At 33.5% G+C, this 13,415-nt stretch overlaps 1 protein-coding gene across 3 annotated transcripts in view; it reads right to left on the bottom strand.

Moving 5' to 3' along the window:
* NUP37 (nucleoporin 37) overlaps positions 1–13,415 on the bottom strand; it is a 45,447-nt gene that overhangs the window by 14,066 nt on the left and 17,966 nt on the right. For all 3 annotated transcript variants that reach the window (XM_012469226.3, XM_064379915.1, XM_064379914.1), the window contains exons 4-5: positions 11,081–11,153; positions 9,174–9,268 (exon numbers count right to left, since the gene is read on the bottom strand). In XM_012469226.3, coding sequence (XP_012324649.1) covers positions 9,174–9,268; positions 11,081–11,153 — 168 coding nt within the window. The remainder of the gene's footprint in view (positions 1–9,173; positions 9,269–11,080; positions 11,154–13,415) is intronic.

Below are 13,415 nucleotides of genomic sequence, written 5' to 3'. Positions count from 1 at the left end.
CAATGGACACATAACCGAAGGAAAAAAAGCATTTGCCTAATATCAAAAGACAGGCAAATGGTTTTTAATATACATGGGTTGTATATTAAAATAAAGCAGGTAGCCATTCTTCTACGACAATTTCCTGAGTTTACTGACCTTTTGTTATCTACGAAACTTTTGGTCTAGACCATGTCAGATGATAGGATTTCTACTATAACAGAAAAAAAATTCAAAATTTGAAAATTCAGGTTTTAATATTTACAAAATCATTATTACTGAAAAGTCAGTTATAACCACAGAAGCACATTTTTCAGGAAAGTGGTGCATCACAGAAAAAGAAAAGCTCACAGCTAGCTGGGCACAGTCGCTCACACCTGTAATCTCAGCACTTTGGGAGGCTGAGGCAGGCGGATCACCTGAGGTCTGGAGTTTGAGACCAGCCTGAACAATATAGTGAAACCCCGTCTCTACTAAAAACACAAAAATTAGCTGGGTGTGATAGCAGGTGCCTGTAATTCCAGCTACTTGGGAGGCTGAGACAGGAGAATCGCTTGAATCCGGGAGGCGGAGGTTGCAGTGAGCCGAGACTGAGCCACTGCACTCCAGCCCGGGCGACAGAATAAGACTCCATCTCAAGAAATAAAAACCAAAAACCAAAAACAAAACAAATAAAAAAACAAAAACCCCCACAGCCTTCATAATAAAGACAATTAAGTATATGAAAAGATGATAGACCATTTATCAAAGCATAAAAGTATAGAACAAATGCTATCAGGTTTAATTACCTTGGGCAAAACCTAGGATCTATATTAATATACATATGTACATATTTAAATGTTTGCAAGGGAAATTTCAAATGAAAAGCTTTTATGGCAAAGTTAATGTGCTGACGAATTAGGAAGCCAATACAGACTGAATCAAAAGGCACTCGGTAAGTACAGCATCACTCCTCAAGTGAAATAAAATGACAGTTTTCATCCAATTTGAACTGTAATTATAAGCATCCCCATCCCTCCCAACATTGTGGTCCTAAAATAGAACTCTTAGATTTAGCTGTAAAATGATGGGATGGAGAGCTATCCAGATCTAAGATTATGAATTATATTTATTTTACTTTTAGTATTTTATTGCTGTAATTACTGCTTCATTTCAGGCCGAGTCCTTTTCAGCAGAACGTTAAATATCCCTACCACATGGTATTTAAATGTTATTGTCACATTTAATTAATAAAAAGGTCCCATAAATTGGGTGTTGGCATACTGGGGATATCCTACATATTCTCAAAGGTCTTTTAAAGGGACAGTTAGTAAAGAAAGATGTTACGTCTGAGAATTCAAAAGGAAATTTCCCAGTTAATACTCTGTTCTATTTGTTCCTTCTCCCTTTTTAACTGGCAGCTCACTGTTTGCTAGGAAATTCATTTTTATTTGTTCCTTCTCCATTTTTAATTGGCAGCTCATTGTTTGCTAGGGAATTCATTGCAGAAGGAAATTTCTACCACCAAATGTTTTTTGACAACACAGACATAAGAAGGAATGGATGACATTAAATGACTCATCTGTATCCATTTGTCCCTAACTGGTAAAGCAAAAAATATGAACCACAATCTTTCTAAAAGACATGACTGGATCACATGAATCTGTATATTGACTAATTAAACAAGAAAGAAAGAACAAAGTAATACAGAGATGAGTATTACTCATCTATAAGGATGAGTAGGCACTTTACAATGTCACTGGTACGGGAAATGGACCCTCAACATTCTTAGACAAGAAACATATTTTTCACTGAGCTTGTGATAGCAAAACTAGATTTTCTTTCAGTTCCAATAAATCAATAACTAAGTTAATCAGGCTATGGATATTCAAAGAAGGGTAAGCCATGGTGTATTTCCTTATTAAATGAGTCCACAATTAGAAAGAAAGGTAAAATAATTTGTAAAAGAATTTAGTGTTAAAATATTTGGTTTTAAGTGCAAAAGGAGTTCAGAGATGGGGAATCATGTGACTGAAAACAAAAGTCTAGAGATTAGATGGACAAATCTTTATAGTGGGTATGGTAGGTTAGAGTTGGTAAATAAACTTTGTCAGTTTACAGTTGAGACTATGAAGAACTTTGACAGCTAGGCAAAAGCGTTAAAGTGGAGACAACAAAATAGCAGGATAGCTGGAAGTAAGAATTTTGTAAGGGGTATTTTCAGTATGTGTGTCTCAAATACATTCAGAAAATAAGATTAGATTAATTCTTTTTTTTTTTCAATACTTGAGACTACTGAGCAAATAGTAGTAGCAGTAGTAGTTTTAAGGTACTAGCAGTACTAATGATAAAAGATTATTATTAGAAGTTTTACTGACTTCAGAGTAAGAAATAAAAGGGTGAAAATGAGATAATTGTACATGCTGATTATTTTACCCTTCTGAGTTGATAATAAAGGCTGCATGTACTTTGAGGGTAGAGAGGGAAGGAAGGAGGTAGCCTGTTTCAAACTGATAAAGTTTCCACACAAAATATAATCTATTATACATCTTCATAAAGCTTTGGGGAGGGTAAAAAATCTTATCAATGTATATGCTGCTGCTTCATTTTGATTTCTTGTAATTGTAAACAAGTTGAGCAGAAACTACAATTTATTAACACAGAGGTGAGAAAATGAGGCTGTCTCAGAGGAGAATTATTAACATATCATTTAACTCATATAGAGAGACATTTTTGAAGGATGAAAATTAAGAGAAATTTTGTCACATTTAAAAATAAACCTCAAAAATTAAACTCTCAACTGCAAAGAAATACCATATGGTAGTTTTCAAACAGACCATATGTAATGATTTCATCTTTAAGGAATTCAGAGTAGAAGGGCTTTTTCTTAAACTAACATAAGCCTTAACAAAAGCAACAGTAACACTACCCAGGAAATATTAGCATTTCATTTTTTCCAATAAAAATTTCGATAAACTTTACAACTTAAAATTTGACTATATGCTGAATACTAAGGAAAGTATTCCTTTATTATTCATATCAATGGCCTTTCAAAGTAAATCTGAAAACTGCTTATGGATATGATTCCCTTTTTTTTGAGATGGAGTCTTACTTTGTCGCCAGGCTGGTGTGCAGTGAGTGGTGCGATCTCAGCTCACTGCAACCTCTGCCTCCCATGTTCAAGCAATTCCCCTGCCTCAGTCTCCCGAGTAGCTAGGACTACAGGCGTGTGCCACCACACTCAGCTAATTTTTTTTTTTTTTTCTTTAGTAGAGTTCGGGTTTCACCATGTTGGCCAGGATGATCTCGATCTCCTGACCTCATGATACGCCCGCCTTGGCCTCCTCCCAAAAGTGCCGGGATTACAGCACCTCGCCGTGATTCCCTTTTTACAATTCACTTACTGCAACCACATGAGGGCCACATAAAGCAAGTTTAAATTACTGCAGTCACTGATTTGATGATAGACTTTATTAAGTGAGTTCTAGAAGACAAGAAACTATTCCTGAATTTTAACTATAACACTAAAATAAATCATATGAATTATTCTGATTATACTTTGTACCTTGGCCAGATCACTTCCCAAAGAATGCTTCATTGGCCTACCTTCAGAAGGCTCTCAGTTTCCTTTCTTCTGTTTCCCATAAGCACTAAATTTAAGTACACTGAATATTCTGTGATCCCAAATGAGGTGGGGGTGGAGCAGAAACACTCCACTTTAATTATGGATCTTAAAGACTTGCAAATGTACATAAAAAGAGGTAATATGAAAAACACATAGGTAGCATGTGGTACACAGAAGACATTTGATAAAAATCCTTTTTCCTCTTATAACATTTTTCATAAAAACTATACTACTGGCTTACTGAATAGCTTATGTAATTTTAGTATTATTACCTTATACAGTGATTTGGTTACATTCCTAAAAAAATGTTATTCTTTATTTTTTATATGCCACCCTTCTCTCATTTTTTTAAGAAAATGATCCCAGTTAGAACATGATAACTACAGCTATTCCATGTTTTATAGAGGAAGTAAATGGCACATTGTATGCACACTTACACTATATTGAACTAAAAATTCCCTTCTAAAAAGAAGTCAGTTTTATTTCACCATAAATTTTTATCTCATATTTTAAAAGATTATTGAGGGATGGGATTTACTACTGATATCCTCTGTAGTTACAGTGAGTACTGGGATCTTGTATTTCTTTTGTATTCCCCAAAGTACTAAATGTTGGCTATACTAAACGTGTTTAATAAATACTTGTTGATATGACTTGTTCTTACAGAATGGTACTGTTTCTAATATACAAGAACATCTGTTATTTGGCATGGACTGGGAATGAGATGTTCTGTATTAGGGAGTTTTTAAAATAATAAGCTTAACCCATTAAATACTTAAATGACACTTTCACCTTCTTTTGGAAGTAGGAGATAATATTTTTTTCTAAATGAATATGCACTTTTTAACCTCTCAAATACTGTGATAATTTTAGCCTTCTTTCAATGACACTACGTCATAAATATGAATATCAGTATTTATATTTTTCTGTGCATATGCATATACAAACACACACATAAGCATCAGTATTTGTATCATCCTGTGCATATATGTGTACATACATTTATGTATATATGTGTATATGCATGTGTGAGTGCATTTGCATATGATAGACATGATGAGGGATCATAAAGAAAATGGTGTAGAATATGAGGCTGAATGACTAGCAACCCCATGCTTTGCTTGGGAATTCCTTTTATTAAATACATCTATCAGATGCTCTTTGTTTCAATAATGGCACCTTTTTCATAAAGATACATATTTCTTCATAAAGATATATACTTTTCCATAAAGATATAAACTTTATACCTTTTTCATAAAGATACTACTTTTCATAAAAGTATACATCCTGCACCCACTCACTCACTAGTACCAGAAGAGCATTCTTCTAAGTTCTGTGATGTCCTCTATGGCAGCAAAGCATGGCCAAATCCAGAAAATATCTTATTAGTGACAGTCTAAAGCAATCTACTCCAGAGTAACTTTCCTCATTCCCCAGAAAAATCTGTTTCTCAGCAGCAGTCTGTTACTTAGGCATCACTGATACCATGCAGCTCTCTGTGGCAGTTTGCATTTACTCCTTTTCCTTATCTGAATAACTGGGCTAATGCAGTATGAAGAAGGAACCTAACATCTTCATTTCAAGAATCGGTACTAGGGTGTGATGGCAAAGGTATCTTTAAAAAACTATAAATTCTTTGCCAGCAGAAGCTGATGACACTTCTATAGACATGACTCTAAATGCAATTCTATAAATTTTATTAAGCCATACATAATGCTTGATTTTGACAGGTAATATGAACATCTGCTTTTTCAATAACCCAAAAAGACTAAAACGTCTTAGAGAATCTTAAAGTAGAAACAGTATACTTCAGTATTTAAGAGACAGACTGCTATATAAGGGAAATAATAAAGGAATCTATACTATAAGGTTTTTGAGGATTAAATGAGTAAATTCATAAAAACATGCTCAGAATAGTGCCTGGTCACATATTATTATCTAAAGCAATGATTCTCAAAGTGGGATTGGTCCAATACCTAAGGGGCTATTTTTGATTGTCCTAATGATTGGGTTGTCACATGAGAGCCAGTGCTGTTAGTCATTCTATATGACTTTTGAATGACTGAGTGAACTTCAGAAATCCCAATAAGTGGGGATATTTCAAAAGAAATATTTTCTGCAATCTACATTAATATTTCATTCCATGGCATAACAGTGAATTATTTTGATACTATACATATAAAAACTAGCTGATTTGCAAGAATATTATTTTTCCTTATTTTTTTCAACTTGACATCCTATGATTTGTCTTGCTATATTATTCCTATTTTGATTACCTGTATTTCCATATTTCTCTTATGAGATTTAATTTCATTCTATTATTACTAACATGAGCTTTTATCCTAAAACTATAGATCTGCTCAGGGCTATGACACTGTAGAACTCCAGATGGCACTATTTACATTATACTCTATACAGCTCATAAATCCCTAGAACTGTGCAACTTGATTTCCTTGCCTCTGCTGCCTTACATTTTCCTGTTATCTTATTTTTCTGATATCCAGGCTTATTCATTATAAAGAAGGACAAAGACTATCCCACTATGTCTTCATATGTAGTTTTATGTGAGCTTATACATAATGCATTATTATTCTACTTGTTTTTCTTTTATAGAAATGTATCATACAACTAAGGTACAATAATTTTTTGTACTTACATATTTGGAAGGCTACATTTTCTGTGAGTTTCACTTAAAAAGGTGTGGTAGGTATTATAAGATGTTAAGAAAGACAGTGTTAAAACTGATAAAGACCTGGTGATTTATATGAGAACTCAATTTTCTTATAAACTTGCACAGATCACAGAATAGTAAAACTAGATGGAGTCTTAGATAAAAAGTAATTTGTCCTCTTCTATAATAACATTTTGTATTATGAGTCGTATCTTGGTTCACAGTGTGACTCTATTCTGTTTGATTCAGAATTTGGCAATTTTCAATAAAACACATATATTTCACAAAATCTATTCAGATGACAGATTGTTTTAAAATAGTGTTCATAGGGCAAAATTCTGCTGGCTGATTATAATATCACGTCTTTCTTGGAAATGTCAAAGTCAAACATCAGAAAATGTGCATAGATCAAAATACTGAGGTTAAATTTTTTTTTTTAAGTAAGCACTGGGTCTACTCTTTATAGTACAGAATACATATTGTAGGACTGCTCATATGATATACTCTCTTTTGTTACATATGTGATAACATATGTCCTCTCAGAATTCCTTCTTTCCTTCCTATTAGAGTGTATGATACTATCTACTCTTTCTCATTTTAAACTTTATATATATGCTCTGTTTTTTAAAAAATCTTATCTGTATTGCTTAGGTTTTGGCTTAAGAGGTTTGGCTTTAATAACCAATCAGAGTTGTTTATTTTTGGTTGGTGAACTAAGTTGTGAATTCTAAAAATATTGCTATTTTGATGTTGTGCATCAATCTGAAAATCTCAGTAGTTTACAAAAATAAGCATAAATTCTTGCACATGGGTGTATAAGAAGCTCTGTTTCTATAATGCCATATGGGTCCATATCTGCTCCATGTGTTTCTCATTCTGGGATCAGTAGCTATCTAGGACATGCTCATCCTATAGCAAATGACAGAGCACAGGAGGTCAAGTCAAACCAGGCAAAATATTTGAAGTTTCTGCTGTGTCACATGTGTGAATGCTACAATGGCCTAAACAACTCACAAGCTAGGGACAATCAGTTGAGAAAATCTCCCACATGGGAAAGGGAAAGGAGAGCAAATATTTGTTGAACAGTAATATCAACAACGACAGTCTACCAAAATGAGAAACTTAGAGGCAATGTAGTGAGGTTTTAAAAAAATTAAATTTATTTAAATGAAAGGACTTACTCTTTAGCTAGGCCTTTCCTACTTTTTAGAGTAATAATGTCCTTTCTTTTATAAAATAATAATGGTAGAAGGCAGTAAACTTAAAAGCTTTATATTTGAAAAAAATAAAAAGTTAGCAATGCTATGTCAGCCCCCTAAATTTTTGGAGAAACTTGCTGGTTCACAAAAAATCTAAAAGTCATAAGAAAAACAAACAAGCAAACACAGACTACCGAGTGTGATGATCCTAGGTCTCTATGGCTTTTGTTCACTATTCAGAGGTTATTCCTTGGCTTGCAAAGACACTCACTTTCCCCCTTTGCAGGTTTCATTATTTAAAATACTTGTGATTAGGAGAGTCTATCTTTTAAAGAGCTGAAATGCCATTATTTATTTCCAGTGATTGAATTTTCACTTTAAAACTATTCCATTTACTCCTCAGGTCACTATACCAACTTGGTTTTGTAATACCTGGGGCCTCAGAATCTTAATGTCATGTAAACCTGTCATATCTCTGACATAAAAATTTTAACAGGCAGCACATAAAGAATAATGGCCTATGACCCTATCACTTTAAAAAGATGAGTTATATTAAGAAGATTAAAAATTTAAAATGTAGCTAGCAGCTTTACTTCTAATGTGAAGTTATACATATTTAATAGTTTTATATGTACATAAGTACCAATAAATACTAAGGATTTTGGCATAGTTTTATAAAACATTATGCAAAACAGCAGAGCAGCAGTTTTTTTCTTCCTCACAGTATTGTTAAAGCAAATGAAGCAACTGACACCCTTCCAATGACTGATGCACTCATTTCACTCCTGACTCCTCAGCTTATTTCAGCCTGCTATTGTTTTTATCTTGTTCTTTACTTGTGATATTTTCCAGCTTTAGGCACTATTAAAATGTTATAGCTACCTCATCTGTCCTAAGTTAGGGGGTGGGGTAGAAGAACATAATAGTGACATGTATTGTATCTACAGAAAACCTTACGTAGAAACCTCTGAATTTATCAAAACACTAAATTTTCCATCAGTCTTAGGTAGCAGATAAGAGTCATAGTTCATCATTAAACACTAACTTATATAGGATCTGTGAGGTAACTTGACAACTGCATTTCATTCCTACTCATCTTGTCCAATATTGGGGAATTTGATCCAATATATGTTTGGGCTTTTTTTTTTTTTTTTTTTTTGAGACGGAGTCTCGCTTTGTCACTCAGGCTTGAGTGCAGTGGCACAATCTTGGCTCACTGCAACCTCAGTCTCCCAGGTTCCAGTGATTCTCTTGCCTTGGCCCCAAGAGTACCTGGGATTACAAGTGCACACCATTAACGCCTGGCTAATTTTTGTATGTTTAGTAGAAATGGAGTTTGCCATGTTGGTCAGGCTGGTCGTGAACTTCTGACCTTAGGTGATCTACCTGCCTTGACCTCCCAAAGAGCTGAGATTACCGGTGTGAGCCACTGTGCCTAGCCCAATACATATTTGGATTTCGTAAATGTCAAAATCTGAAATAAGACATAAAAGACACCCATGGGAGGCAAGGGAACTTTTCATTAATGGTGACGAGGACCCAACTCACTGGTTTTGAAACTCATGTTTGTGTCATACCTACAGTTGAAATAAGGTATGCTTCTTTTACAACACTCTGTAGAATTTATATAAAAGTCACATTTTTTTCTTATTCAAAAAATGTAATTCTCATTAAAATAAAATGAAAATTTATAAATGTGGTTATAACATAAGCAACATACCTGCAGGTATGATCGTCACTCACACTTGCAATTCCTTGGCCACCTTTGGGATCAAACACCAAACCATTAATGAAATCTGAATGGCCCTCTAAAACCTGACAGAAAGAGAAAACTTAGTATGAAAACAGGAAAATCTATAATATTCCTACATAATATTTTTGCTTCACTGCCTTAAAAGCTTTCACTGCATGTTTTTCTATAAATATTTCTTAAGCAATCTGCTATTTTTAAAGCATGATTTATACACCCACTTTTTGGAAGGTTTATCTTGGAAAGAAATTGATCATTCAGCACACTATTAGCTTAGTCTTTCTTTTTTAGTATGCATTTCTTAAAAAAACACACATACATTTTTATCGTACCTGTCCTCATATCACCTCCTTTCTCACTTTTTATATAAAGCTTAAATAAAAATTAGAGCTAGAAAACTTTTTAGGGGTACTGAGGTAGAGTGCCTCTAGGCTTTTTACCTTATAACTGTTGCTCTGTATACTCACTACTACTTAACAAACACACACAGGATGGACTTCACCATCTAATGCCTTCATTTACATGTTCAATGTGACTGCCAGCAGTGAAGACAGCTAGTTGTTATAAGACCATAGTAATCATCAACATAAAAATCTTCGCCTTGACAGAGAAACAACAAATGAGAAGTTGCATGGTAGAGGACTGTGTGAGCAGGTAAGGTTCAATCTGTCTAAATCTTCATGGTTGAAATCCTATATAGGCCTGTCAGATAATTACTTAAATGATTATCATTTTTTCTACCCTTCCTTTTTTCCAAAAACTGAAATTTGATCTCATTCTGAGGTTATTAGAGCAGTTCTGTATAGTACTGCTCACTATGTAGAAATGTAACATGAAAAAAAAAAAGAAGGATTTGGGTCAAACATTCCTGAAAAACTTTAACAAACCCAGGTCCTCCAAATCATTCTCCAAAGCTTCTGTCACAGCCTACAAGACAAACTAAATTAATAATGAATGTTTAATGTGTATTATAACTAGCATTTTAACTTTGGATAGGTCAAAATTTTATGTGCATTTATATACTTGGTTATTTTTGGTATAGCCTTAAATCAGCCAATCTGTACAATAGGTTAAGCCAATTGTAAATAGCTTAGAGCATAATTTTTTACTATTTTCTAAATGATTGGAAAGGTTTAGTTTATCTTTGTTTTATAACAATGTTCATATTTTGGTTTATTAGAAAGCCAAGAAGGCAATACCATTCTTACAAGAAAACATGATGCAATTTCGACCCAACCTGAGGGTAATTATTATAGTAATAGAAAACACACATATGGGTTTTGCTATGTACCAAGCATTATTCTAAGTGTTTTATACGAATATGCTCAGTCAATGCTCATAATTCTATAAGGCAGCTGCTATGATTACCCACATTTCACAGCTGAGGATATTAGCACAAAGAGATTGGGTTACTTAACCAAGGTCACACCATTACTAAGTAATAACACGGAGTTAAATGCAAGGAATCTGGCTTCTGTGTCTGTGCTCTTAACTACTTTGGAATCCGGCCTGTGCTATGCTGTGCTGATCATTTGTTCCCTTGAAGTTCAACTCTTACTCTATGGATGTTCATGTCAATTATATTCCTAATATATCCAACTTTGAATTTCTAATTCTTTCTTATTTATTGTTCCTACCTAACATTTCAAGTTAATAAGTGATATGAGATTTATAACCTGCAGTCATTATTAAGAACCTAGATCTTAATATAGTAACCTAGTTACTATTACCTATAGTAGAGTAAATGAGACCCTAAATTATATACTTTAATGATGACCATAAAAAGCCATTTTAAATTGGGATAAATTCAATTAAAACAGCAAAAAATAAACACGTTTTAAAATAAACTCTAAAGATTTGTATAGCTGTCAACATACCTTATATTCATTTTTATCTTGAAGATCTGAAGTAAATAATCTAATTTTCAAATCAGCAGCTGACGTACAAAATCTGGAAGCAATAAAAAACAAAACTATACCAATTTTCAGCCTTTGAAAGGAAAGGTCTCTCCCTCCCCTCATCTTTCCCTCCAGGTCACTGAAGTTTTTATCAGTAACTCATAATCATGCTTTTTATGGAGGGAGAAAGAAGAATGTTGTGGCACTGTAAAAAGTATTACACAGCCATCATAGAAAGTAGGAGTCATTTTATTTTGAGAGCATACAAAAGTTTAGTCTATTCTGGATTTGCTTCTTGAATAAAGTATAGAATTTTACACTTAATCAGCACTTGAATTTAATTTTAAATGTATTCTTAAAAGCATAAAAGGATATATTTTAAAAAGTATCTTCATTTTAGCCAGGTCAACAACAGATGTTAAAAATATTGTTATACATCTACCTTAGTCTTTGCCCTCTTCTGTTATCCATAATCCTTAGTTTTTCTATTTCTCCAAATAAATCAGACTATATAAGATACTATTTTTATACCTATAAAAGCTGACATATTTATACTTGCTAAAGGCTGGAGTATTATTTATACTTTAAACATTTAAGATACATTTTTCAGTAGTTCATCAATGGATTATTAAATTAAAAAACAAAACCTAAGCAGCAAACAACTCCTTTTTTTTTTTTTTTTTGAGACAGAGTCTTGCTCTCTTGCCCTGGCTGGAGTGCAGTGGCATGATCTCAGCTTACTGCAGCCTTCACCTTCCAGGTTCAAATGATTCTCCTGCCTCAGCCTCCCGAGTAGCTGGTATTATAGGCACCCACCACCACACACGGCTAATTTTTGTATTTTTACTAGAGATGGGGTTTCACTATGTTGGCCAGGCTGGTCTTAAACTCCTGACCTCAGATGATCTGCTTGCCTCGGCCTTCCAAAGTGCTAGGATTACAGGTGTGAGCCACTGCGCCTGGTCAACAACGACTTCTTAAACTAGTTTACCTCTAATCCTAAATTTTCCAGATTCTCAGGATGTGAGACAATGGCTGTGAAAGAAATACAAATTATATTTATATAGTGAAAAAAAGTTTATTTTCAATTCTTTGTTAAAAAGAATATCATACAGATCTAAATTTATTCTTTAGTTTTACTACAGTGAACCATTTTTTTCCTCAACTAATAAATTTAAAGAACTCCATAAAACAAGACTATTAATCCACAGACCCTGATGTGTTGGTAGACCTTTGCTACTACAATCCCATTCCAGTAATTTGTCAAGAGCCGTTAGAGAAAACAGACCAAAGCTATCAGGGAATGATTCTTTGTCCAAGGTCTTTTCAGAGGTAAAATTAAAAGTTGTAGTGGAATAAAGTGGTTCCCTCCCAACTGGGGCTATACTGTTTTGAAGTGTTCATAACCATAGCTCAAATTTTCTGACATTCTGTCTTTCCCTGGGTTCAGAGAGGAAGATACAAAAGCATGGTGGGGAGAGATACATATTTGTGTATATATGTATGTGTGACAGGGAGAGGAATCTGAGGAAACATCCACGGTTTTTGGATAAAGCGTCTAGTAATTTAGTGACTGCTTTTGTAGTTTCAAATTTTACTTTACAAATATAAAACACATTTTAATAAAGGCAATTTCCTAGAGATTCTTTTTAAAAAAACATATTTGGGATTTATTTTTTTCTTTATATCTTTGATTTTTTGTGTGATTGCCATATATTGACTTTCTTTTTTAATTGTGGTCAAAAACACATTAACAAAATAGACCATCTTAACCATTTTAAAGTGTAGAGTATAGTGGTATTAGTATGAAAATTATTGTTTAAACAGATAATCTATAACTTTTTCATCTTGCAAAACTGAAACTCTTAAATACACTGACCAACAACATCCCTTTTTACCCTCCTCTCAGTACCTGGAATCTACCATTCTAATTTCTGCTTTAAAAGGATTATACTATTTTAGGTACAGCATATAAGTGGAATCATGCAATTTTTGTTTTTTGTAATTGGCTTATTTCACTCAGCATAACGTCTTCAGGCTTTATCCATGTTGTAGCATATAACAGAATTTATTTCTTTTTTAAGGTTGAATAATACTTCATTATATGTATGTATCATATTTTCTTTATCCATTTTTTCATGGTCATTTAGATTACATCTACCTCTTGGCTATTGTGAATAATGATGCAATAAACATGGGAGTGGAAATATCTCTTCCAGACCTCAATTTCAATTCTTTTGGACATATACCTAGAAGTGGGGTTGCTGGATCATATGGTAATTCTATTTTAAAAATAATCTTTATTTATTCTTAA

The sequence above is a fragment of the Aotus nancymaae genome, unplaced genomic scaffold (genome assembly GCF_030222135.1).
Source record: "Aotus nancymaae isolate 86718 unplaced genomic scaffold, 86718_ANA_hifiasm-v0.15.2.pri h1tg000021l, whole genome shotgun sequence".
NCBI classification, from domain to species: Eukaryota; Metazoa; Chordata; class Mammalia; order Primates; family Aotidae; genus Aotus; species Aotus nancymaae.
Note: the sequence above shows the minus strand (reverse complement) of the source record. Positions and strands in the feature narration are given on the sequence as shown.